The 23,686-nt window shown below is 48.6% G+C and overlaps 1 protein-coding gene across 3 annotated transcripts; it reads left to right on the top strand.

Moving 5' to 3' along the window:
- The first annotated feature begins 9,136 nt into the window (after nt 1-9,136).
- LOC121335096 (proprotein convertase subtilisin/kexin type 5-like) lies at nt 9,137-23,336 on the top strand. Of its 3 annotated transcripts, XM_041402891.1 has the most exons (10): nt 9,137-9,446; nt 12,370-12,449; nt 12,498-12,948; nt 14,205-14,340; nt 16,301-16,389; nt 18,052-18,115; nt 18,471-18,559; nt 20,064-20,176; nt 20,612-20,768; nt 22,818-23,336. In XM_041402891.1, exons 1-10 carry the CDS (start codon nt 9,392-9,394, stop codon nt 22,964-22,966), a joined length of 1,383 nt encoding a protein of 460 aa, XP_041258825.1. In that variant the 5' UTR covers nt 9,137-9,391; the 3' UTR covers nt 22,967-23,336. The 3 variants fall into 3 exon arrangements, with proteins under 3 accessions (XP_041258825.1, XP_041258824.1, XP_041258826.1); XM_041402890.1 differs by having other exon boundaries at nt 12,370-12,948; XM_041402892.1 differs by lacking the exons at nt 18,052-18,115; nt 18,471-18,559 and having other exon boundaries at nt 12,370-12,948.
- Nucleotides 23,337-23,686: the final 350 nt, after the last annotated feature.

Genomic DNA, 23,686 nt, shown 5'->3' on the forward strand with positions numbered 1-23,686 from the left:
CTATAAATAACATTTTAAAAGATGCCCTGTATTCTGCAGTGTTTTAAGATGTGACCAAAAGTGTAGATTTCTTAACTTTATTTAAGCAAATACACAGAATGTTCTAGCTCCTGTTACAGGCAGGGTATTTGATGGTAACTGCTGCTGTTACAGAGTGTTGTGCATGTTGTAGTGTGAAAGTTGCTCACATGTAATTGTCACATCGGGGCTGTCCTCCCCAGAATTACCCATTTCAGAAACAACGTAGATTGCAATTTTGATTCCAACTTTTATTTTTTAAACAGCTTGACAAGTGAGGGTGAGTAGTGAGCTTTAGTTTTTAGGAGTTTACTAGAATGTGTTATGGTTATAACTTATTTGGTTTTAGAGTGTTACACAGTGAGGGCTAATGATAGGATACGAAAGTATTCATCTTTTAGAAGAAAGGTTTAAAGAAAAGTGACATTCCTTTTGTTGTCTGCATTCAAATTTTGAAGTTTCCTTGTGATGACCAGTTTTCTGCACGTGTGTAATTCTGTCTTAACTGTTCCTGCTTGCTAGATGAGCTGCAAATATCAGCTACAGTTGTTAAGAATGAGCATTTAGAAAACTGGCTGGCTTGAGGGGCACGTACTGTCATTGTAAACTGTTCATGCAAGACCTGTGCTGTTCAGTCGTGGTCAGGAGCTGCTTGTGGTGGCTCTTTTGGCTTACTTGAGATTAATGGTGGTCCCTCACTAAACTCTCTGGGGCCACAGAAGCCTGCATTTCAGACCTGTGCTTTGGGTGGAGATAGCTGTCTCTCTGCTCTCCAAGAAGCCCTTCTAGAATGCAGTGGAGTCCTTTGAGTGCAGTAGTGTGCAGGAAGCTTAACCATGCTGCTGTTTATAATTGCTGCATAATGCAGTTGGTCTCCAGGCCTGTTTGTCTAAAGTCAGTCATAGGCAATAAATGGAAATTTTAAGTAGAACTATAGTATATTTTTAGTTCTGTGAACTCATTAGGATGAGACAATGTAACAATGCAAAATTATTTTTTTTAAGTCACTCTATGACCTTCAATACCAGAGGATTACTTCAACTTGATCTGTCAATCTATAAAGTGTTTAAATGCCTAAAGAAGGGAAAGTTTCTTGAACATTGTTAAAATGATACAGTGAGAAGTAAAACTACATGGAGTTCTTTGGTTCAGTGAATTAAGTCATCAAATCTGTGTTCTGGAATAGGAATAATGCCAGACAAATCAGAAAGGGAAACTTCAATATTGAAATTCCAATATATTGGAATTGTTACATACAGAACAAAATCTGGCCTTGGAACGTGACATTTTTTGTCTTGAATACTCAGTCACTTGGATGTGAAGTTATTCAGTGAGGCCCAGTGTGTGCTGTCAGGTAAAGGTGTAAGGTTAAACAAAAGCATTTCATTACTCTAGAATGACTTGCAGATTTACTGTGTTGACCAGAGAAGTAATTCAGAGTTTTCTTAAAGCTTGCTTTTTTCCTTTCCTTATGCCTTTATCCAAGCATGAAGTTTTAGGAAGTAGCAAGCCCAAACTTAAGAGTTTTGGGCTTGAGCTGCACCTCATCAAGGGGGATGTCCCAGCCTCTCTTGCCCTTGCTTGTAGAGAAGCTCCTGTCTGTGCAAGCCTAGGCATGATATGAATTAGGTTCTTTGAGTGTGAAATACTGCAGAAAGAAGCAGTGAAAGTGGCTTGTGATTTCCCTGTTCCTGTCCAGACTTTGTTTTCAGGGGAGAAAGAGCTCATTCATCTTACCCAGGGTTCTTCAACAATTTGTCCTATAGTGAAGTGCTAGGTTTCTGAAGGCTGCATTTTCTTTCATGTGTGCTGTGAGGACCAGAAAGAGTGAAATGAGTGTAACAAAGAAAGGGAGCCCAAGAAGGATGCTGAGATCACAGATTCCATCTTTCTGTTCATTCTTTTGCTACTCTAATGCTTTGTAGTTATCTCCATACAAACCATCTAGGCTTAGTACAGTTAACACTCTAGTATTGGGCTGGTATTTTGTGGGTTAACCTGATTTTCAGTGCTGGCTTTGCCATTTAATCTTTCAGTTCAATACCATAGGATCCTGGATACAGTGGGGAGGAGCCTTTGGTAGTTGCTTGATATCTCCATGTGGAATTGGTCACTTCTCTCACTAAGTTGTATCAAAGTGCAGACCACTTGTCTAGATAAAAGAATCTTGAGACTTTGACATCATGCAGTTTAAGAGTGAATCACATTTTCATAGTAAGTTCTGACTGGAAAAAAAAAGACTAAAAAATGTTAAGCCAGAGCCCTCTGGGCATCTGGTGCCTTTAACAAAAACTGTCATTTTGTAAAATGTCACATCTATAGCATAGCCCGTATGTTTTCTATTGGTTTTTGTTTGTTTTTTTTTGTACAGATGTAAATTCAAAATATTCTGTCTTTGGGTACGTATTTTCAGTGTAATACAGTATGTATAATAAAAAATTTAGATTTTCTAAGGAAGTGGACTGATGCTCTTCTTAATAACCAAGTTATTCATTGTACTGACAGTGGTACCACCAGCCTGAGACCAAACAGCCAGGTTGCCTGATTCTGTGTATCTTTCAGATTTGTGGCATTGTTTCTGTAGGTGCATTTCAGAGTTAGCAGTTCAAAGCTGACAAGTGCTGGTTTAAGATATTTGTGAGTAGATTTACTGCAATACCTGCTCTTGGCTCCGTGTGTGGGTTCACTGAAAGCTGCTGAGCCCTGCTGTGTCTGCAGTGTGTGGGTGTGCCTGTGCTGAGATCTGATGGTGTGAGGAACATCTGCCATGCCCAGGTTCTGGGGATGGGGCATGGAAGTGTGAAATAAACCCTGTTCTTCAACGCTGCCTTTATCTGAATTGGGGCAATGGTGGCTTCTCTCAGTTTGAGTGCCGCAGAAGGGGAGTGTGTTTTGGGATTGGTGGTTTTTAGTGTGGGGTAGGTGTTGTCTACTCTTTTGTTTTCATGCTCATGTACTGTTCCTAGGGTCTGCTTCTGTGATAAGCACAAAGGTTTGTCTTACAATGTTATGTGGAGATGTATGGCTGGCCTTATCCCAATTTCCGTATGTGCAGCTGTATGAAATGGCTCTGTTCCACTTGCCTGTGCTGGGGCCGTGCCAGACATAGTCAGAAGTTTTTCTTTTCTGTGTCAAGTCGACCTTTTCAAATAGCCAGGAAGGGAATTCTGTTCCAGGTCAGCTGCTCTGGTGGAATGCTTGGGACAAAAGCTTTAGGAGAGGCTGACATGCACACTTCATTTGTTATTTCACAGGGGACTTGCTCTCTGAGATTTCCTGGTGCCCTGACCCTGATACACTCCACATGAACAGGGATGTGCCAGTTCACCTCCCTGCTGAGGCTGGCCTGGGCAGAACCAGACCTGGCTGTTTTTAGCAATCTCTGTGCCACTGGACACTGGAGAGGCATAGCTGGTACAAGGCTGCAGGGGATTTGATGTTTAGGGTGTTGCTCTAGTGCTGACTCTTAACACTGATGATGGGCCAAACACTGACCTCTTCCAGACCTGGACAAACCCGATGCTGTCCTGTGTTCCGAGTGCCTTTAGACAGCTGGGACATCTCAGACCACACTCCTCTCCCTGCCACGTGGGTGTGTGTGTAGGCTCTCCTGAGAGCAGGAAAGGGAGAATGAGGCAAAAACCTGACTGCTCTAAAGTAAATGAGGTGACTATTTCCAGAACCTGCTGTGTTTCAAGACGCACTGTACCATCCCTGGAATTGCTCAAGGCCAGGTTGGATGGGGCTTGGAGCAACCTGGTCTAGTGGAAGGTGTCCCTGCCATGGCAGGGGGGTTGGAACACAATGGTCTTCAAAGTCCCTTTCAACTGAAAACATTCTGGGATGCTGTGACCTTTTCCTGAGGAACTTAGGGAGATTCCTTTATTTGGCTTTAGAATGTGGTTCCTATGTGTTTGGTTTTATAATATACTTATTCCTTCCTGGTAAAAATTTAATGAAGACAAAAAGAAATTGGTTTCTCTGAATGGTTGATTGAACCCCTCACTAGCATGTAAGCTTGGCTCTAATGCCTGCCCCATCATTTGGTGTCACTGAAGTCCATAGTCTCTCTTTTTCATTTTCATCTTTCAATTAAAATTATTTTTTTAATTGGCTGTTTCCTGACATAGGAGAGCTGGCAAGACAAGCTGGTCTTGTGCTAAAATTTTGTGGTCATCTGCATTGATCCAGAGCTGTTGGCCAGTGGGACCCAAGCTGTGCTTGGATGGAAGGTGTTTCCTCCTTCGCTCCCCCAAATGCTGCAGGCATGAACAGCATGGGCAACACCCCCTGCACTTGTTCTGCCTAAAGCACCAGCTGGGTTTGACCTGCATCCTAAAACTGTCTGACACACCAGACACACTGGTCCATTTAAGACCACCTTTTTAACTGATGGAGGGACTAAATAAGAATTAAATGTTCTGTGCTGCTTGTGAGAAAATAAACTTGTAGCCTCTGTATACAATTATGGCTGGCTAACCATCCCTGCTGCAGTACACCTCCTTTGCTTTGGCTAGCTCTACTCTTTTATTATTATTCCTTCTAAACTCAGACACACAGAAGAAACACATTTTTTTAAGAAAAGGTGAGGTGTGAGGTTTTTGTTTCAGAATGACTGTAATAACTTTTATTTTTTACTTCAATTCCTAATTCCTCCAGCTCCCTTTTGTGGGTTTCATTATTCCACCTCCACAACAGCCACCGCTGCCGGAGGTATCTGCGGGGGCACTTTGGGAAGAGCCGCTCCCAAGGGCTGCTTTTGGGCGAGGTGGTTTTGGTGGCGGCGCGGGTGTGGCGGTGTCCCCTGCCCAGCGCTGTGGTGCCATCGCGTGGCCGTTCGTCCAGAGCACAAAACCCTGCGTGTTCCTCTGGGAACAGTGGAGCTGCTTGGGTTTTCTTCTTCTTTTTTTTCTTCTTCTTTTTTTTTTTTTTTCTTTTTTCTTTTTTTTTCTTTTCCCCCTCTGTAGGAGTGTCTTGGCCCCCTCTTGGGCACAAAGCTGTTGACTGCTTGTTGGACCTGCATCCCTAAAACCTGGACACCTGTCCTGTTTTATGGGAGGCAGTGGACATACCTTGGAATAACCTTGCACCTAAAAGAGGGATCTGGATTCACTGTTGCTTCCCAGCACATCCCGTGGGGTGGTGTATCCCAGGGGGGTCAGGAGTGCTTCTGCTTTTTTGTCTGCAGAGGAGCAAGTGATACCTGGTACCTACACACAGCCAGGTTTGGGTATGAATCACAATATATAATGCTTGAAGAAAAGTCTTTTCCAAGAGAAAGCCCCTGTCAGAATCCAGCTTGCAGTTTGCCTGAATATGTTGCTCTTTGCCAGCAACAGCAGTAGCTCAGTCCCCCAGTTTCTATCTCAGCAGCACTGCCAAAGGGCCACAGTCCTGTGAAATGGCTGCATGCAGCACACCAAGCATCCCCATTTTTCCTAGAGTCATGGGAACAGGACAGCTTTGCTGCACCTTGCCTGCCCTGGAGCATAACAGTCATTTCCCACTCCAACAGGTGTCTGCTAAGCCTAGGACACCAACAGTGCAGTGGAGTGGTGGATAACCATGGAAGAGCCTAAGAATACAAGGATAAAATTATCTGAGCCCAGAGGAAGGGCTGTAAGGTCCTCAGAGGCCTGAGGCACCTCTGCTATGAGGACAGGCTGAGACAATTGGGGTTGTTTAGCCTGGAGAAAGGAAGGCTCCAAGGAGACTTTACAGCACCTCTGCTACCTCAAGGGGCTATAAAAGAGCTGGAGAGGGACACAAGAACACGTGGTGATAGGACAAAAACATCTTAACTGTGAGGATGGTGGGGCACTGGAAGTGGTTGCCCAAAGAACCTGTGGCTGCACCATCCCTGGAAGTGTTCAAGATCAGGTTCGATCAGTCATGAAGCAGCCTGGTCTAGTTAGAGGTGTCCCTATCCATAGCAGGGGGGTTGAAAAGAGATGATATTTAGCAGTGCTTTTCAAGCCAAACCACTCTGCTCTCTACTTGTAGTTAATACCTTCCCGACCTTAAGGAGTCACCTGGTGCCCCACCATTTTCAGGCTGATGGATGTGACAATCTGCTGTCAGCTCACGTATTCCTCTCCTTTGCACTGTCCCCACTGCAGGTGGGTCCTCACCTGGGAATTTTCACCCAGCACTTAGTCACATCCCAGCTGACAAAAGCTGAGGCAGAGGCAGGTCACAGGTGACACTGTGAAGCAGGCTGGTGTTTGAGAGTCTTCCTGCTCAGTGTTTCTAATTCAGCAGGCAGCTCTGCTTGTAAACAGATCACTTAGATATCTAACACCAGGTGACTGGCAGGCAGTTAATGCAGAGCCCCGTGGTGGTCCTTGGGTTTATAAAGCCTGGGAAGCTCAGAAATCCAAGTCTGCCCTCAGCAGATGAAACCTCTGATGGATATCTAACACCAGGTGACTGGCAGACAGTTAATGCAGAGCCCCGTGATGGTCCTTGGGTTTGTAAACCTGGGAAGCTCAGAAATCCAAGTCTGCCCTCAGCAGATGAAACCTCTGATGGCACATCCTTTGCTTGCTCAGCTGGGATGGATCAGGACAGCCTTGGACAAGAGCTGTCCTTTCCAGGCTGGGCAAGGCCAGGAGCTGGAACAAACTGCTGGAGTGTTTACACAGGATGCTGTGTTCTTGGGAGAAGCATCATTGCTCCTGTCTCTGCCCTGTAAGCTCTGAGGGTGGGGGGCACTGTCTGGTTTGTCTGGGGACACAAGGTCTGCCAACTATGGAAGAGCAACAAAACTGACAAGATCAGGGCCCTGTGCCAGCCTAGGACATTGCTTTTGATAAAGCATGATACTGCTTTTTATTTTCGGTGAACCAACTAGCAAAAACATTTAATCTCAATGGAGACAGGCCCAGGCAGGTCAGGAGTTTATGAATTTGTCTGTTTGTACTTTTCTGCCCTGAAGTGACATTAGATTTTCCCCATCAGAAATGTACTTCCAGCTTGCCCAGCTGCTAAAATGGTTGAGAGGAAAGCAGCCTGTCTCATCTCTCACCTGGGCTCTGGTAGCTCACCCAGAAAGGGGGCTCTGAGGGCACAGGAATGGCTTTGATGCACAATTTCCTTTTCTCTTCCACGTGTTAGGCTGAAACTGACAGTGAAAGTGCTGCCACATCCAGTTCTGAACTGCTTTTCCAGTGTGTACATGGGTTCTGTAGCTGCTCAGCAATGTGTGATTTGGTTCTGGGACTGGGGAGTGTGGGAAAGCTCCCCACTAAGCAGGGGGTGCAGCTTGTGGGATGGAGGGGACTGGTCTGCTGCCAGCTTCCCTGGCAGGATAAATCTCACTGGGGAATTGCTGGCAGTGTTTTACAGTGCAGAGAGCTGCTCCGTCCTCAAATGCTGCTCCTGCAGAAGTTGTCTCTCACTGCAGAGCCTCAGCTCACTGAGAGTGGATGGCCCTGCACAGCTCTGGGTGGAACTGGTTCTTTACACAGACTGAGATCAAACATCCTGTGCAAAGGCTTGTACAGCCTGCAAAGCCACGCAGAGCCATGTCACTTTGAGAGCTCTCCTGCCTTCAGGGAAGGGGCAGCACCCAACCCAGCCCTGCCTTGTCCAGAACCGCTGGGCAGCGTCTCTGAGGGGCTGCCAGGGCTCAGTCCTTGAGCCTGATGTCTTGCTTGTGATCACTTTGGCAGTCATCAGTTCAGGTTAAGGTTCTGTCTGACAGCGTTGGAGCCAGCTGGTCACAGTCTGACCTGCACCCACCTATAGCATAAAGAGGCACTCCTGGCACAGGGAACGATTGGCATCTGACTCCATTGATCCAGAATGCTGAACAACTGCTTTATTAAAACTATAATATATTACATTAATACTGTATTATAACTATACTAAAGAGGTACTATAGTATACTATACAAAAGATACTAAAGAAAAACTCGTGACTGTCTAAGACAGTCAGGACACAGCTTTGAGCCAATTGGCCAAGAAGCAAAACAATCCTCAGCAGAATCCAACTGACAAATCAGTTCAGGTAAACAATCTTCCTAACACATTCCACATGTGAAAAAACAGGAGCAGCAAGTAGAAATAAGAATTGTTTTCTCTTCTTCTCTCTGTGCTTCTCCAGGAAAAGCCCTGAGAGAGAATGATGTCTCTCTCTGTTCAGAGAATGCAAATGCCACACCCACCCAAACTGGTGATACCACAGTGGAGGAGGCTGCCCTGTCTCTGTGCTCCTACCATGAAGCAGGATGGTTGGGCAGACTGTCACTGCCAGAGACAGGAGGACAAGAAAGTGTCCCTGGCCCAAACTGACCCCACCTGGGCCACTGTGAGGAAAGCCTGAGGGTTTGTGTCAGAGCAGGCTACTTTTGGCTCATCATGTTGGGCCCTGTTGAGGATCCTGGAGCACAAGGGGCACGAGCAGTGCATGGCAGTGCTTGGTCTCACTGAATGTGCAGCTGTGGGGCTGTGTGTGGAGCATCCACAATCCTGTATGAGTAGCCCTCTGCTCCCTCAGTTTGGGCAAAGAGGTGACATGCGAGATGTGGCATTCAGCTGAATGCTAAAGGAAATCCTCTCACAGCAGGGGCTTGGCAATGCTGATTGCTGAACAGTAGGGACAGAGGGAAAGGGGGATCTTTCAAAGCAGGGCTGCAAGGTGAGGAACTCATGGGGACATCTGTGTCCTCAGGTGTGCCAGCAGGCCGTGCAGACACTGGAACACACGGAAAATGGGGTGAGGCCCCATTAAACTTAATGCTCTCACCTCAAAATCATCATCACCAGGATCGATGAGCTTGATCCTGATAACAACTTGATGCATCAAGCAGGACACCATAGGGGCAATGGGGGAGGGAGGGGGAGTGAAATCCTGGTTGGGAAAGCTCTGTGCTCCCCAGAGGCCGAGTTCTGGTTGCAGCATGGTTGGCCCCAGTTAAAATAGGAAGTCTTCTGGGGTTGTTTTTCTTGTTTCTTTTCTCTCAGGAAATCCCGTGGGTCTAAAAAAATGAAATCCTCTCACTTGACGAGGTCACGGGGGGCTGGCCCGCAGCCAGGCTGGGTTCCCATGCTGCTCTGCCCGTTCCTTCCCATCAGTTCCTCCAGAACACTCCTCACACGGATTTCTGCAGCTCTGGGAGGGCAGATCTGCTCCTCTGCATGCCTGCTGGGTGCTCTGCTCTGAGGAGGCCGCATCGTCTCAGACCTGTTGCAGTCTCCAAATATAAAGCAAATATAAACCCCCCTTTGTTGGGGTGAGGTTGACTTGACTGAGCCACATGATCAGTCAGGTGACAAAATTGGGCACCAAAGCGGAGGAGAATGAGCAGCTGGGTGAGGGCATTAGCTGCTGATCTTGCCTCTTGACAGGCTGTGTTACTCCTCAGGGAAAAATGAGTGCCTGGCTGTGTCCTCTGCTGTGGACTTTAACCATGGTGTGCTTAACAGGTAAGGCCTCCTGACAGAGGGTTTCTCTTCACTGGCTGAGCACAGAGGGGGGTGAAGCCATAGTGGGACTGTGGGAACCCTGGGCCTCACCCTGGGGGGAGGCAGGGAAGGAGGGAAGTGTTGAAACACAGGCAGTGGTGGAAGTGGGATGCATGCGGTAAATACAAAAATTTGCTTTTACAGGAAGAAAAGACAAGAAAAAAAGAAATAGAGCTGTATTACTCTGCATAGTAAGGATTTGCAGAGGCTTTATCTTAAACCACAAGGAGCAGGATGCCTGTTGGTAGGCTGGGAAAGATCAGCTCTCTATCCTTCCCTGACTTCCTCAAGGCTCCTGTTTGTACCAGGGCGTCACATGCAAAATAACACATCCTTCAAGTTTCCCTGGAGATACTTCAGGTGATTCACAGTGCTCCTTAAAAAAAACCAACATCAAACCAACCAAAAAAGGCTCTAGAAAGCAAAATCGCTGTTCCATGACATAGACAGTGTAATGCAGAGGAGAAAATGCTTTGTCTGATGAAGCTGAGGTTGTTTGAGTACTGGTTTTTCACAGCTGTGACTGACTATAACTGGTAAAATACACAAACACTTAACTAGTGCTCAAAACTATTTTTTTCAGCCTTCTGACTTTTTTTCTCCAGAAGTTGTTTAAATTATTAAGAAGTATTGGCTACCAAAGTTTCTTGATGGCTACTGAAGTGTTATGAACAACTTTACTACTTTCTGTAATGTTTTGTGGAAAGCTACTTTCCATTTTTAAAAATTCCTCTTAACAGCACCACCATTTGACATTAAAACCAACCAACCAATGAAACATATTCAACTAAAAAACCCCAACAACAGCAAAATTCATCCAGCTATGGGCAGTCCAAGTTGCTGAAACTTCTGCAGTGTCTCTGCCTGGCAGGGTTGAGCTGTTGGGGTCAGGAGGGAGCTCTGGGACGTCAGATTTTGATCCCAGAGATCCTTCTGAAAGGTTTTTCCTGGGAATTTGACACTGCCCTTACCTTACTGCAAGTGTTTATGTTAGGATTAGTTTAATGGATCTCAGGACTGACCCAGTTTGTTGCCAGAGGTGAGGAAAAAGCAAGCAGACTGGCTTCAACCCCTCAGGCACAGGAGTCAGATGAGGGGAACTGAGCATCTTGGTTCTGGGTGGAGGCTTGGCCACAGCAGCAGGGTCTGTGGAGCTGCTCTCCCTGCCTTGACCAATGCTGGCACCTCTGTCCTCTGGATTTGAGCCCGGGGCAAACCAGTGTGTTACAGAATGATCACTGTTAGATTTGGTGTCTCTGTTTTAGGGCCAGCAAGAAAATGAGATATAGTTCAGTTGGTGCTGAACATTATTGGCACAGTGCTAATAATGCCAAGGTTGTGGGTTTGATCCACATTGGGCCACTGTCTTTAGGAGCTGGAGTCCATGATGTTCTGGGTCCCTTCCAACTCAGACTGTTCTGTAAATTCTTTAAAACTTGAGCAGTGGCCCAGATGGCTGGGTGCTCATCTGCTTTACTCAGTAGTTACACCAACATGGATTTTGGCACAAAGTAGGCAGTCAACAACAGGAGGGAGCACTCCCAGCAAACTGTCTCCATGTGATCACAACCTTATAAAGACTCTTTTATCCACTGTCCTGATCCTGGTGCAGAACTTTAACTGGAGCTGCCATCAGCTTGGTCTGCATTTTGATGTTTGTACCATGGTAGTGCTGAGCACTGGTGCCCACACTGCCTGGCCTTGCATGGTGGGTACAAAATTAAGAGAGAAATTAAAGGCTGGGGCTGAATCAGGGCTGGGGGAAAGCCTGCAGGGATGTGGGTCTGACACCTGACAGCTTGTGCTGTCACCCATCTTGTCACCCTGCCCTTGTCCTTCCTCACCTACATCCCACTGTCGAGTGTCAGCTGCACTCTTTGACCTCCTGGAAAACCATAAACCAATTTCTTAGGAGTCCTTGTGTTTTCTGTGCCACTGGGCATGGATTGGCAAGGGGGCTTAGCAGGTGTGTGCTGCTTGAGAGAGCATTTACAACCCACAGCATCAGCTCCAGTTGCCTGCTGGTGCTATTTAAGGTTGGGTGTTTTCAGAAGTTGCAGTAAATATTGAGGAAATCCCTGCCCTGAGTTCCTGAACCCAGCTGGTGGCACAGCTGCTGGGGCAGGAGCTGCCTGTTTTGGTTTTGCTTTTCTTCCTTTGCTTAGTACCACACTGCTAAATTAACAATAACCTGCTGCTTTCTGTGCTCAGTTTCATGGGTGTCTCCTCTGTTGGAAACTGGAGGACATTACCCATGCTGTGCCAAGGGATGTCTTCCATCAGCAGGTGATATTCCAGTCCACCATGTATCATAGCAAAACAACCTGAGCTGCAGCACTACCTCCTTTCTCTACAGATTTCAGCAATCCTCACTCTGATGAGGGATTTCAGAATTAAAGCAAGTCTTGGTCCACAGGTTGCCTTCATGGTTACTGGAAGTACCACCAGAGCAGTTTAAAAGAGCCCTGAGCCCATGTCTTTTCTTGGCTGATCTGTTTAAGGGAGACGGGATAAAGCAGTCAGCTACTTGACAAGCATCTTAAATCAGATTGTCATGAGATCTCAGAGTAAACAATCTCAAGGAGCTAACAAAACTGGCTGTTTCAGGCAATTCCCACACCCGTGAGTCAGACCTCCCAGACACTGGCATTTACTTATTTGTGGCCTCATGGACCCACTAATTTATTTCCTTGGTAAGTCTCTCGTGCCAGACATGCTCAGATGCTGCCTCAGATCCTTGCTCTGTAGTGCAACACAGCAGAGGGGAGTTTCTGGACATTAAACAAGGACACATGGTTTAAGCAGTTGATAAAGACCTAAATGAGAAGCCATATTAAAGAGAGAACAATAATTAGACTGCTAATTATGTTTTTTCTTCTCTTAGGTATTGCTTTAGGCCAGACAGTCAGCACTGAGGTCTCCATCACATCAACCCCAGCACCTCCCAGTGCAACCAGCACTGAGGTCCCAATTGCATCCACCCCAGCACCTCCCAGTACAACCAACACTGAGGTCCCAGTTGCATCCACCCCAGCACCTCCCAGTGCAACCAGCACTGAGGTTCCCATTGCATCCACCCCAGCACCTCCCAGTGCAGCCCCTGCTACGGCCTCTGCTCCCCCAGCTGCTCCTGCAACGCTCTCAGCTGCACTGACACCAACCACTGCAAGCCCTGCTGCACCCACAGCAACTCCATCTGCTGATCCAAGCACAACAACCCCTGCCCAGACTCTGCCCTCCAGCATGGGGACTGTCCCCACCTCTGGCAGCAGGGCCACCTCTCCAGCACCTTCAGCACTGACAGCCACACCCAGCAGTGCTCCAGCGTCCCCTCCAGGGGTGACCACATCCCCTGGGCTCCCATCATCAGCTCTGCCCCCCAGCACCCCCCAGCCCTCCAACTGCAGCAGAGTGAATGTGACAGCCTGTGTCCCCTGCCCCCCAGGGACTGTCCCTACCCAAGGTAAGGTCCCTGCTCCTGGCTGCTGTGTTAGAGGAAATGGGATTTGTCAGGGCAGGTGAAGCCAGCACTTGTTCTTGTGTTGGAAGCTTGGACAGGCAGCAGGAAAGGGACTTAATTCATTTCACCCTCCTGAAATCAGAGGCTTGGTCTTCCCTGGCCTTGTGCTGTGTTTTGGTCTTTCTGAGGCTTCCTCAGTGTGGTGACAAAGTAGTCGGATTGTGGCACAAAGTGTAACATGAGTCCAGTTTGATTTATTGGCAGAATGTAATTTTGGGCTCCAGAGCCAAATACAAGGTCAATTTCCAGCTGTCTGGAATGTTTGAAAGAGAATATCTGCTACAGACACAGCCTTTTTCCATGGCCTTGAGAAGATCCTTGATCAACCTCTGTTGTGGTCAGCAGTGCATAATATAACCTTTCCCAGAAGTTATTTGTTGTAACATGGTCGGTTCTGATTTCAAATACCACCACCCCATCCTACAAAAAAAAAAAAATTCTCAAAAAGAGAAAGTTATTCTCCGTTCTCCAAAATACAAGCCATGTACTTTTTGCTTATTCCCTGCCCTGCAGGGCACTTTTTAAAAGCAGCTCTGATGCTTTGGGGTGGATCTGCAGAGGACAGGGGTTATCTCCCACCTCCCTTTTATGCAGGATCTTCTTTGACAGGGCCTTTTCCTTTTGCCTGTGTTGGTGGTGCAGCTGCAGTAAATCTACCCAGTTCCTCTGCGTGGCTGGGATTGGTTTTGTGGAGAAGAGAGGGGTAGAACTTGCCTGCTGGGAATGCCATGGTACCCATCCTCAAAGAAAAGCTGTTGCTGCTTAAGGCAGATCCTCGACTCTGGGGCTTTACTCATCAGTTCTGCTTCCTACAAGCTTAAATTATCAGTAATCTAAAGAAGTATATTGGTTTCTTTTTCGTGTGTGTCTTTTTTTGTATGTTGGAGGGAAAACAAGAAAAATTTTCCTGGCCCCTCAAATTAAAGAAGGAAAAAGCAGTCAGCTTCATTACTGGAGATCCACACTGATAGCCTTGACTTCTTAGATCACCTTGTGGCTGTTCTGCAGCTTGCTAACAGCGGACAGCAGCATAATTAGCATGAACGTTGCAGTTTCTACCCTCCATGAGTGCCTTGCTAGGGGAACTGCAAGGCGCTCCCAGAGTTTCTGCCTTTGTGGCAGTGACAGCGGTTTGTGACAGACACAGCGGTTTCAGCCAAGTCTTGCAATCCTGATCCTGACTTTCTGTCCCGATTTAGGCACCTTGAGCTGCTCGTGCTGCGCGGGGGGCGCGTGCATCGGCCCCGGTGCCTGCAGCCCCTGCCCTCCAGGCCACTACCAGCCCCAAGGTGGGCAACCATCCTGCCTGCCCTGCCCACAGGGCTCCTACACCAGGTGAGTGACTGAGCCCCTAGCATGGGGACTGGGTGATAAAACCACAAAACACTTCCCAGACAGAAAAATCTCTTCCTTTGGGCTGTAGGAAAAGTGCTGCCAGGGCTGTTTCTCAGAGGCTAAATTCTCCTCATCAGGAAAGCTGGTGTGGATATGGTTGTGCTGAGGGCTGCCCCTCTGTGGGCTTCTCTTTTTTACCCTCATGCATTTTGTCTGCACTGAGGGAACATGTTGTTTTATTGTGGGGAGACACTTGGTAGTGAGGTGTGGGTTCATCTCCTCAGCTTTTCTCTAGGATATGTCTGACAAACAGGCTCCATCTCCCTACTTTGCCCAATTACTTTCTCAATCCCTGTTTTCTTGCTCCCAAGGCATCTCATTACATTTGAGTTGCTGGCATTTAAAGCAATAGTCTCAGCTGACAGAGTGTGGAAAAGCAGACAAGACAACCCAACCAGGAGCCCAGTCTTGCAATTCCAGCAGGCTGCCCAATCCAGGGATGCTGTACAAGTGTCCTCTGGCTGTGGGGACTTGTGCATGTGCTGCTCTCTCCACTCCTATTGGATTTTCTCTTGCTGTATCCATGTCTGCAAGCAGTGAGCTGTGTCCTTTGTGGGTGGCAAGGACAGGAGGGGTGGCAAAAGCCTCCCAGGACTGTGTCCATTGCAGAGCAGCTCCATTTGTACCAGTCCTGGGCTGTAGGAAGGGTGACGTGACTGTGCAGTTTGTTTGCAGCAGCCCCTGAGTTTGAGGGGCCAGCAGGATCTTCCTCTGTGTTCCCCTCCGTGCTCTGCCCTTGCAGTTTGTGCTGTGAGGACCTGCCTTAAAAATGTACCCCCAAATTGCTTTAAAAACCAGCCAGGAGCAGTCTCCAGGGCACACAGAGCTGCTGCTCTGGGCATGTGGGAGAGGGGCAGGGGCCAGAGAGGGTCAGGCAGCAGGGCTGGGCTGGTGGGTGCCAGAGCAGGGACCAAAAGTGGGGGATCTGGAGGGGACCTTGGGGTGCAGTGTGTGCATGGCCATCTCCTGGTGGCTGCCTGGGCCTCAGGGCTTCCATGGGACCATTTAACATTTCTGTGGTGTTTGGAGAATTTGGCCTCCTTGCAGCTTTGAGAGGCTCAGGCTGGCCCAGGCCCTGCGTTGGTTTGTTTTCAGCAAAGCATTTGCTATGTTTCCAGTTGGTTTGGGGGGTTTTGGGTTGTTTTTTTGGGGTGTTCTTGTTAGTTTGTTTGTTTGTTTGTTTTTGGTGGTTTTTTTTTTGGTTGGTTGGTTTTGGGTTTTTTCCTGCAAATCTCATTGCAGCCCTGCAGTTTCTGAAGGAATTAAAGAGCATGTCCTTGTTTTCCTCCAAAGCATCTCTGAGTATATTATCAAATTCCTTTGATAAGGAATTGAGGGGGATTTGGCTCTGTTAGTGATGAATGTAAGAGCTTCCTCTTTCCCTGCCTTTGCCTCACTCATTTTCTCCCCCTCCTCCTGGAGGTCTGACATATTGGCTCCCTTTTCCCACAGTCCCTGCTATTTAAGGTCAGGGCTCTCACAGGTCACTGCCTGTGGTTTATGTCCTTTTTCTGGCTCCTTTTGAAATCCCTGAGGGATGCTGAACAGCAAACACCTTCCCTATTCCATTTGCAAGAGTGGATTTAAGAGTCTTGACTTAAGCAAAGGGTTTTAAGTCTGACCACAGCATATTCTTAAAGACCTTCAATTCAGATGGTCCCTTTCCATATTGCCCACAGGCACAGCACATCTCTAATGTTAATAATACAGAAAACTTCAGTTTTTTAGTGGACCTTTAAAATTCAGATGAGTTCAAACCAATGTTTTTCTGCCTGAGCTCCTTTTTCATAATTTCTCTATTTCTAGAGTAGTCAGTGTCATGTTCTGCTCTCTCTTCTCCAAGTGGACGGAGGATTGGGTGACCTAAAATTGTGTCCCACTCTGCTCTCTTCCCTCCCAGCTTCCCAAGGAGCACTGTGTGTCTTTCCTGCCCACCAGGACATTTTGCTAATGAGTCTGGGGCTGCAGCCTGCAGAGCCTGTGAGCGAGGTAGGCTTTGGTCTGTGTTCAACCCAAATGCATTTTCATCACATGATGCTTTTTCCCAGGGGCAGATGCAATTACCAGGTAACTTAAAAGCACTGAAGGGTAAACAGGCTAAAAATAGCCCAGCAGATCTCTTCCCTATTCTGTTGTCATTAAAATGAAAAGAGCAGATCTCAGCCATGCTTGTTTTTGCAACAAGTTAATGCTAACTCTGCAATGATAGTCAGGAAAAAACTTTTATGAAATTCCATTTTAGCACAATGGGGGAGGCTTGTCAGGAAACAAAATATTCTCCATTTCTGATAGCAAAACTGGGTTGAAACCATTTTTGTTTTCATTTAGGCAATCTTCTGCAGTCTGAATATTAAGTGTAATACTCTCCTTATTTTCCACACATTAAAACTGGGGTTTTAAAAAGGAGCTGCTTTGCACCTGCTAATGCCACTCCAGCCTAGTACAATGTGCTTGCAGATGGGGTAACAGCCCATGTGCAGAACAGAACAGCACTTGCTTATGCAAAGCCCTAATTAACACATGCAGTGCAGCAGCTCCTCTGCACCCAAAATGGAGTCCTGCTTGAACATGCACAACTGTTCCTTTGGAAATCCACCCACCGAGCTGCTGAGCTGTACCTGAACCTTGAGTTTAGGAGGAACAAAACCTGACTGGTGACAGCAATGGGGTCTGCCCCTCCCTTTACTCAGCAGATTTAAACACTGTGTTAGACAACAGGGGCATCTGTGGGGTTGGCCCCTAAATCCTGCAGGTGTAAATGTAAAAAGTTCCTTTTTCCTTGCAGGGAGAGGGGAGGTGTGTTTGGTTTCATCCTGCTGTGCCACAGCTTCTGCTGCCTGGTGCAAATCCAGGTTTGAGGCAGATCTTAACCCACACCACGTCCAGCTCCTCTCTGAACCTTAACTCTGTCCCATGTGGGCACTGACCACGTTGTGCATCATCAGGCACCTCCAAACCCTCCTGAATTCCCAAGTGCTGCTCTCTCAGCTTTCCTGTTGTGTGGTGGGACTCACAAGCTGGGTGCTGCTGGCCCCTGGGCACTTTGGGGCACTTCACTCCTTTTTGTGCTTTGGGAAGGGTCTGTACATGTCCTCCTGCCCATCCTGGTCCTCGTGGTGCAGGGAGGGAGGCTCTGCACCAGCAGAGCCATCTTGGCAGGTGGGTCTTGTGTCCTTCCTTCTGCAGGGAAGAAGATGCATCCCAGACTTCCTGGGGCAGGCCTGGAAGGGCTGGGGTGACCAGAGAGGTTCCCCCGGCCAGAGACCTGCTCCATCCAGCTGAATAACTTGGGAGTTGGCACTGGAAACACCTGTTCCAGCTTCATTCCAGTTCAGCCTGTGGTGCTGGGGAGGGTGACAGGTTTCTCTGTCTCCTTGGCGTGGTTGTGAGTGATGTGAGATGTGAGATTCACCAGGGGAATCTGCCAGAGCCCTCCAGGCATCCCTCAACATGGCAGAGAGCAGCAGGGAATTTCCATTGCTCTTTCAGAGCTTTTGACAAATATATAACCCCAAATGCCCTGAAATGCCACCTGAAGCCTGTTGTGGGGAGTTGTTTGGCTGCTTGTAAAATGGACATGAGCACATTCACAACGATGTGGGGCAGAGGTGTGGAGACAGGATCCTGAAGCCTTATTCTTCTCTTTTTCAGGATATTTTAGCTCCAAGCAAAATGCAGCTTTTTGTCAGCCTTGCCAGCCAGGATCATTTTGCAAGTAAGGAGCCGCCTGGGGTGCAGGAGCTCAGATGGAAAGGGAGGGGAGGTTTCCTTTTAGCCACTGAGCTGGAACCACCAGTGTAGTGCCCAAAGAGAAGTCACCTGCCACTTCAGCTGTAGGATGGGGCTTTGAGCAACCCGGTCAAGTGTCCCTGACCATGGCACAGGGGTTGGGGTGGGATGATCTTTAAGGTCCTTTCCAACCAGACCGTTCTGTGGTTCTGTGTGAGAAACTGCACTGGAGACAGACAGACAGACAAACAGCAGAGGTTCCTGGAGACTGGCTTTGGTGGGCTGGGCTGGTCTTGGAAGTGCTCATCCTACAGCGTGTCCTGCCTCCTCTCCCCTGCCAGCACCACCAGCTGCTCGGCCTGTCTGTCCTGCCCCGGGGGACAGGAGGCTCCTCGGGAGGCATCGGAGGGGTGCGAGTCCTGCCCACCAGGTGAGAGGGGAGGCTGTGCCCGAGGAGAGGCTGTGCCTGAGGGGTGGCTGTGCCCGAGGGGAGGCTGTGCCCGAGGGGAGGCTGTGCCCGAGGGCAGGCTGTGCCTGAGGGGTGGCTGTGCCCGAGGGCAGGCTGTACCTGAGGGCAGGCTGTGCCCGAGGGCAGGCTGTGCCTGAGGAGAGGCTGTGCCCGAGGGTAGGCTGTGCCCGGCTGGGAGGCTGTGCCCGAGGGTAGGCTGTGCCCGAGGGCAGGCTGTGCCTGAGGAGAGGCTGTGCCTGAGGAGAGGCTGTGCCCGAGGGCAGGCTGTGCCCGAGGGCAGGCTGTGCCTGAGGAGAGGCTGTGCCTGAGGAGAGGCTGTGTCCCAGTGGAAGCTGTGCCCGGTGACAGGCTGTGCCCGGCTGGCAGGCTGTGCCTGAGGGGTGGCTGTGCCCTAGGAGAGGCTGTGCCCGGCTGGCAGACTGTGCCCGAGGGCAGGCTGTGTCCCAGGGGAAGCTGTGCCCGAGGAGAGGCTGTGCCCGGCTGGGAGCACAGCTCCAGCTGCAGCCTCTTATTCTAGACCCATCTCAGCTGACCCTGCAGGTGCCCTGCAGGCAGAGCTGGGCCCTGGCTGTGAGGGATAGTGCCGCTGGTTTGACTGGGTGCTGGTGGAGGCTGTGCCTGTGCCAGGCTGGTTAATGCCTTGGAGGTGTGCTGGTCCCTGGCACGCCCGGGAGCCCAAATCCACAGCTGGGTAACAAAACAGTTCCAGCAAAAAGCATCTTTGCCGGTGGTGGTGACTTTGCTGAGGAAAGCCCAGCCTTGCGGTCAGAGATGGGTGTTCTGCAGGGGCAGCCTGGGAGGAAGAGAGGAGATGTGAGGGACACGGGGAGGGGATGTGAGGGACACGGCCGTGCTCCCTCCTGTGCTGCTGAAACACCGCCAGGCTGCCGCAGGTGCCAGCAGGGCAGGGCAGGGCACTCCTCCCATGGCAGGGGCCAGCCTCCGGTCTGGACACAGCCCCAGGGTGTCTCACAGCCAAGCTGCATCTTAAACATGCAGGAAAGCGTTTTACCACTGTGAGATTTGGAACTGCTGTGACCTGTCTCTCCTACAAAGCTTGGGAAACTGAGCCTGTGCTTTGAAGTCTGCTCAGCAAGTTTCAAACAACTGGAAAAGGTGTTTGAATCCAGAATTGGAGAGGATGAAACACTGCTGACCTCCAGCTCCCATCTTCCCTACATTAAAGGCAGAACTCACTGCTAAACCCCTCTCCTGTACTCCTACGCACACTACTCTGTTTGCCGAGGTCTGACCCCAAATACTCTTTAGTCCCTCTGTCCCTGTTTGTTCTGTTCTGACCCTTTGCCACCGAACCAGGACCAAAGTTCAGCTCAGCTTTTGTTATGCACATGAGCACTTAATGCTCTTTCTCCCCGCGGCTTTGAAAGCTGATTCATCCATATGCAATTGCAAAGGTCCTGGGGTTTAGTCTCAAATCTTAATATTGTGCTTATTTGCTGTTTAGGTACATTCAAAGGTCCCAGTGACAACAGATGCAAGGCCTGCAGCACAGGAGAGTACCAACTACAGCGGGGCAAGGAGAGCTGTGACCTGTGCCCAGAAAACCACTACTGCCCTGTGAGTGCCAGCAGCTGGGGACAGCCTGTGCCAGGCAGAGCTGTCCCACCACAAGCTAAATACACTTCAGTTAACACTTTCTTTTTTCTTGTAATCTGAGCTTCCTTTCTCTTAAACATAGGGCTCTGATGGAGGGAGATGATTAAAATTAAGACTCCAGGAGTGTGGCTTTGTGCCTGGAGCTGCCTGCTCTGACTGGGCCACAAGGGGATGGTGTGTGCATTAATGAGGGGGTTTGGGGTACAGACTTGCTGTGTAACAACACCTTCTGCTCTTCCCCACACTCCAACACTGCACGGCAGATGAGGCTGAATTTAATGATGGCACGCTCATTCCTTTGTTTATTTTTTCCCCCTAATGCTAAAACGTCACCTCCCTTTGCCCTGGTTACCTTTTGCAGTTTGCTGGTGCTGAGTTACTTCTTCTCTTGGGCAGAGCCCAGATGTGAACCCAGTGAAGTGCCCTCCTGATGCCTTCTGCCCCCGGGGCAGCGTGGAGCCCACCTACTGCATGGAGCTCTTCCTGTACAAGGCAGGGGACTCCTGCCAGCTGACCCCTGCCACGGTCATTGTCCTGGCCACCTTCTCAGCAGGTCAGTCTGGGTCCTCTCTGTCCTCTGGTGAAACCCCTCTGCAGCTCTGTTAAACCGAGCATTCCCTGGGTGGTGTGTTCTGTGTTTCTGGAAAGCTGGATTTCTAATGAAAGTCCTTCTGGCTGCTTTCAGTGCCAGTGACAGTCCTGTCCCTTGCTCTGAAGGAAGGTGGCACAGTGCTGAATGCTTGCTGTTTGTCCCTGGGAAGCAGGGATGTGTATGGACCCTCAAACAGGGATTTCTTGGCTGCGCCAAAGCAGGAAAAAGTACAATTTCCTTTTGGTATGAGACTTGGTTTCCTGAAAGCATTCCTGCCTTAAGTCATGCCACAGCATCCAGCAGAATGGGGAGCTGCTGGCCCATACAGTGTTGGTTGCATTGATGCCAAATGTTCCTTGTATCCATGAGTCAGGACCTGCTGAGTGTCTGGAGCATCCCTCCAGAAGCCACCTGCTGTGAATTAGCTCACTAGGGCAAGCTAATGAGTGGATGAGCTTTTCAACTGGGAAGCTGCACCAGGAATAATCATTCCAAAACAATGAATATGCATTTTTAGTCTTAGGGAAAAATAAAGTTCTCTTGGTTTTAATCAAAGTTTGGGGAGGTTTAATCAGAGTTATGATGAAAATGAGCAACTATTAGTGCTCTGGATTGCAAGAAGGGCAGATGAGGAAGCTGGGAGGAGGAATCTGTCTCCTGTGCCCAGAGAGATGAAGAGAAATCTCTAAGTGCCACTTACAGTACCAGAGATGAAAATCTTGTGTCAAGAGAGCCAAGTCATAGAGATGAGTAAACCACCAGAGGATAAAGAATATCCAACAAGCCTCATATTCACAGCTTCTTTGTTTCAGGTGTATTTTATGTGCTTCCTGAAGGCCCATTCTCCACTTGGCTGGCTGTTGTTAAAAGGAGAGAGAGAGGAGAGATTCAATGTGTGTGTTGCAAGACACACAGCAAAGCTGCTTCTCCAACAAGAAAGCAGTGTTCTCATCACACTTGGCAGCTGAGGAGGGGACAAGGACAGCAGGGTCTGCAGGAGCTCCAGCAGCACCCTCTGAGTGCTGGAGTGCCTGGGGGGAGCAGATGAGTGTTGTTCTCACAAGCTGTGGCTTGGAGCCATGAGAAAGGTCCTCCACTGACCTCTATCCCCTCATGCCAGGCTGTTGTCCAAAAATCTGCCAAAGCAGATGCCATCTGAAGCGAGTATTAATTTGAAAAAGTAGATTAAACTGAAGTACATGAAAAGACTGCCCAGAGAGGGACAATGGCCCATTAACCAGCATTTGTGATAAACAAGTCCCAGGGTCAGGGAACAGCATTCCTGCCTCTCCCAGAGCTTGCTGCAGAGAGGGGGAAAGGAAACAGCCTGCGCAGGAACCCGCGAGTTATTCACGGATGGTCTCACAAATCAAGTGTTTACCATGAGGCTGTCTGCTCACACAACTGAAATTTGGGTGTATTGTCTGGCCATATTGCATCACAGAGACAGATTTGGGCTCTGCTGTTCAGATCCATTTTCTCTGATGATGCTTCTGCCAGAAAAAAAACGAACAGAATGTCACACTACTTGAGATTTGCCAATTACTTCCATGTCTATGCCCAATCCAAAAGTAATTTTTCCTGACAGCCCTGATCTCAGTCTAGACTTAGAGTTAATCTAGCTTAGTTACTTCTTGTGCTTCAGTGTGAGTGGTGCAGAGCAAACTAATTTCTCAACAAGATCCTTTTGGTGGGGTCTGCAGTGAGTAAGATGCCAAGTAGAAAACAGTTCCAGAGAGTAAATGGGAGTAGGAAAGCAAGTTACTGAATTATTTTGTCAAAACTTGTCGTTATTCCTTGCAGAGTTAAGCTGAACTGCTGAAGCTGAGTGTTATTCTTGTTAGTGGAACCTTTTTCCCCCCCTCTTTTTGGAGAGGGACAGAATATGTGGGAGGAAAAAAACCCCTTATTTTACCAGAAGAGAACTCCTGAGTTGAGAAGCTTTGGAGCAAACTTCACCTGACACTTTACCTTCCCATCTGTGAATAACTACCATTCCTTTCTTTCCAGGTGGGATCCTTGTTCTCTTTCTAATAATCCTGAGAAGGCGGCAGGAGCACGGCAAGAACTCCCTGAAGTGGCTGTTGCTGCCCCGGGGCTCAGGGCCCGCCTCCTACGGGGGCACGGAGCACACGGAGCCCGTCTATGCTGGCTGGTAGCCCTGGCCGTGGCCAGCAGCCTCTCCTTCCCCTGGGGCAACGCAGATGTGGCTCTGGGCAAGGTGTTTAACCATCAGCAACCTACTTCTGCATAGCTGAAATCAGTGCTGGGGAATAAAAGTCAGTTTTTGAGTTGTGGCTACTTGTGCAAACCAACCCAGCTCCCTGCTCTGCTGCACTGGGCTGATGGGAAAAGTCTTCTTCCAATTGCTGGCTTCCTTCACAAGTAAATACTTTTCTCCTTTCATCAGGGGGAAAAAAGCCCCAAACAGCAATCAATCCTGTTTCTCCATTTTAATAGTCAGCTCAACAGAGTGAGGAGTGACTGCTCCAGTTATTGAGGTCCCTTTGATACAACACTAATTTTTCACCCAAGCACAAACTAACATGAATATACCTCCTTTTAATAATATGCATTTTTTTATTTTGTTTCCCATTCTCAAAATTTTAGCATAAGCACAAGTCAAAGATCCTAAAACTCTCCCCTTCCTTTCAGCTGTGGGCAAATGTGCAACTGAAGTAATGGTTGATTCCTGGAAAAATGTCCCTTTTATTTCCTGCTGCCAGGTGGTGCTTCAGAGTGGAGCTCCAAAGGAGCAGCATGGTGCAGGCACAGAAGATGCCTTGCCCATTTCTGCATGCTGAGGAGAGGGGCTGTAGGAGACCCACTGCCCAAATACCTGGGCAAAGTTCTGTCCCTGATCCTGGTTTGCTGTGGCA

This window comes from Onychostruthus taczanowskii, unplaced genomic scaffold, assembly GCF_017590055.1.
Source record: "Onychostruthus taczanowskii isolate IOZ18803 unplaced genomic scaffold, ASM1759005v1 scaffold2, whole genome shotgun sequence".
In the NCBI taxonomy this organism is placed as follows: domain Eukaryota; kingdom Metazoa; phylum Chordata; class Aves; order Passeriformes; family Passeridae; genus Onychostruthus; species Onychostruthus taczanowskii.

Bases quoted from the DNA above. Each gene is read 5' to 3' on its own strand.
- LOC121335096 (XM_041402890.1), top strand. From the start codon at position 9,392: ATGAGTGCCTGGCTGTGTCCTCTGCTGTGGACTTTAACCATGGTGTGC. The intron at 14,341-16,300 runs GTGAGTGACTGA...CTTCCCTCCCAG, and splicing joins CCACAGGGCTCCTACACCAG to CTTCCCAAGGAGCACTGTGT. The intron at 20,769-22,817 runs GTCAGTCTGGGT...CTTTCTTTCCAG, and splicing joins CCTGGCCACCTTCTCAGCAG to GTGGGATCCTTGTTCTCTTT.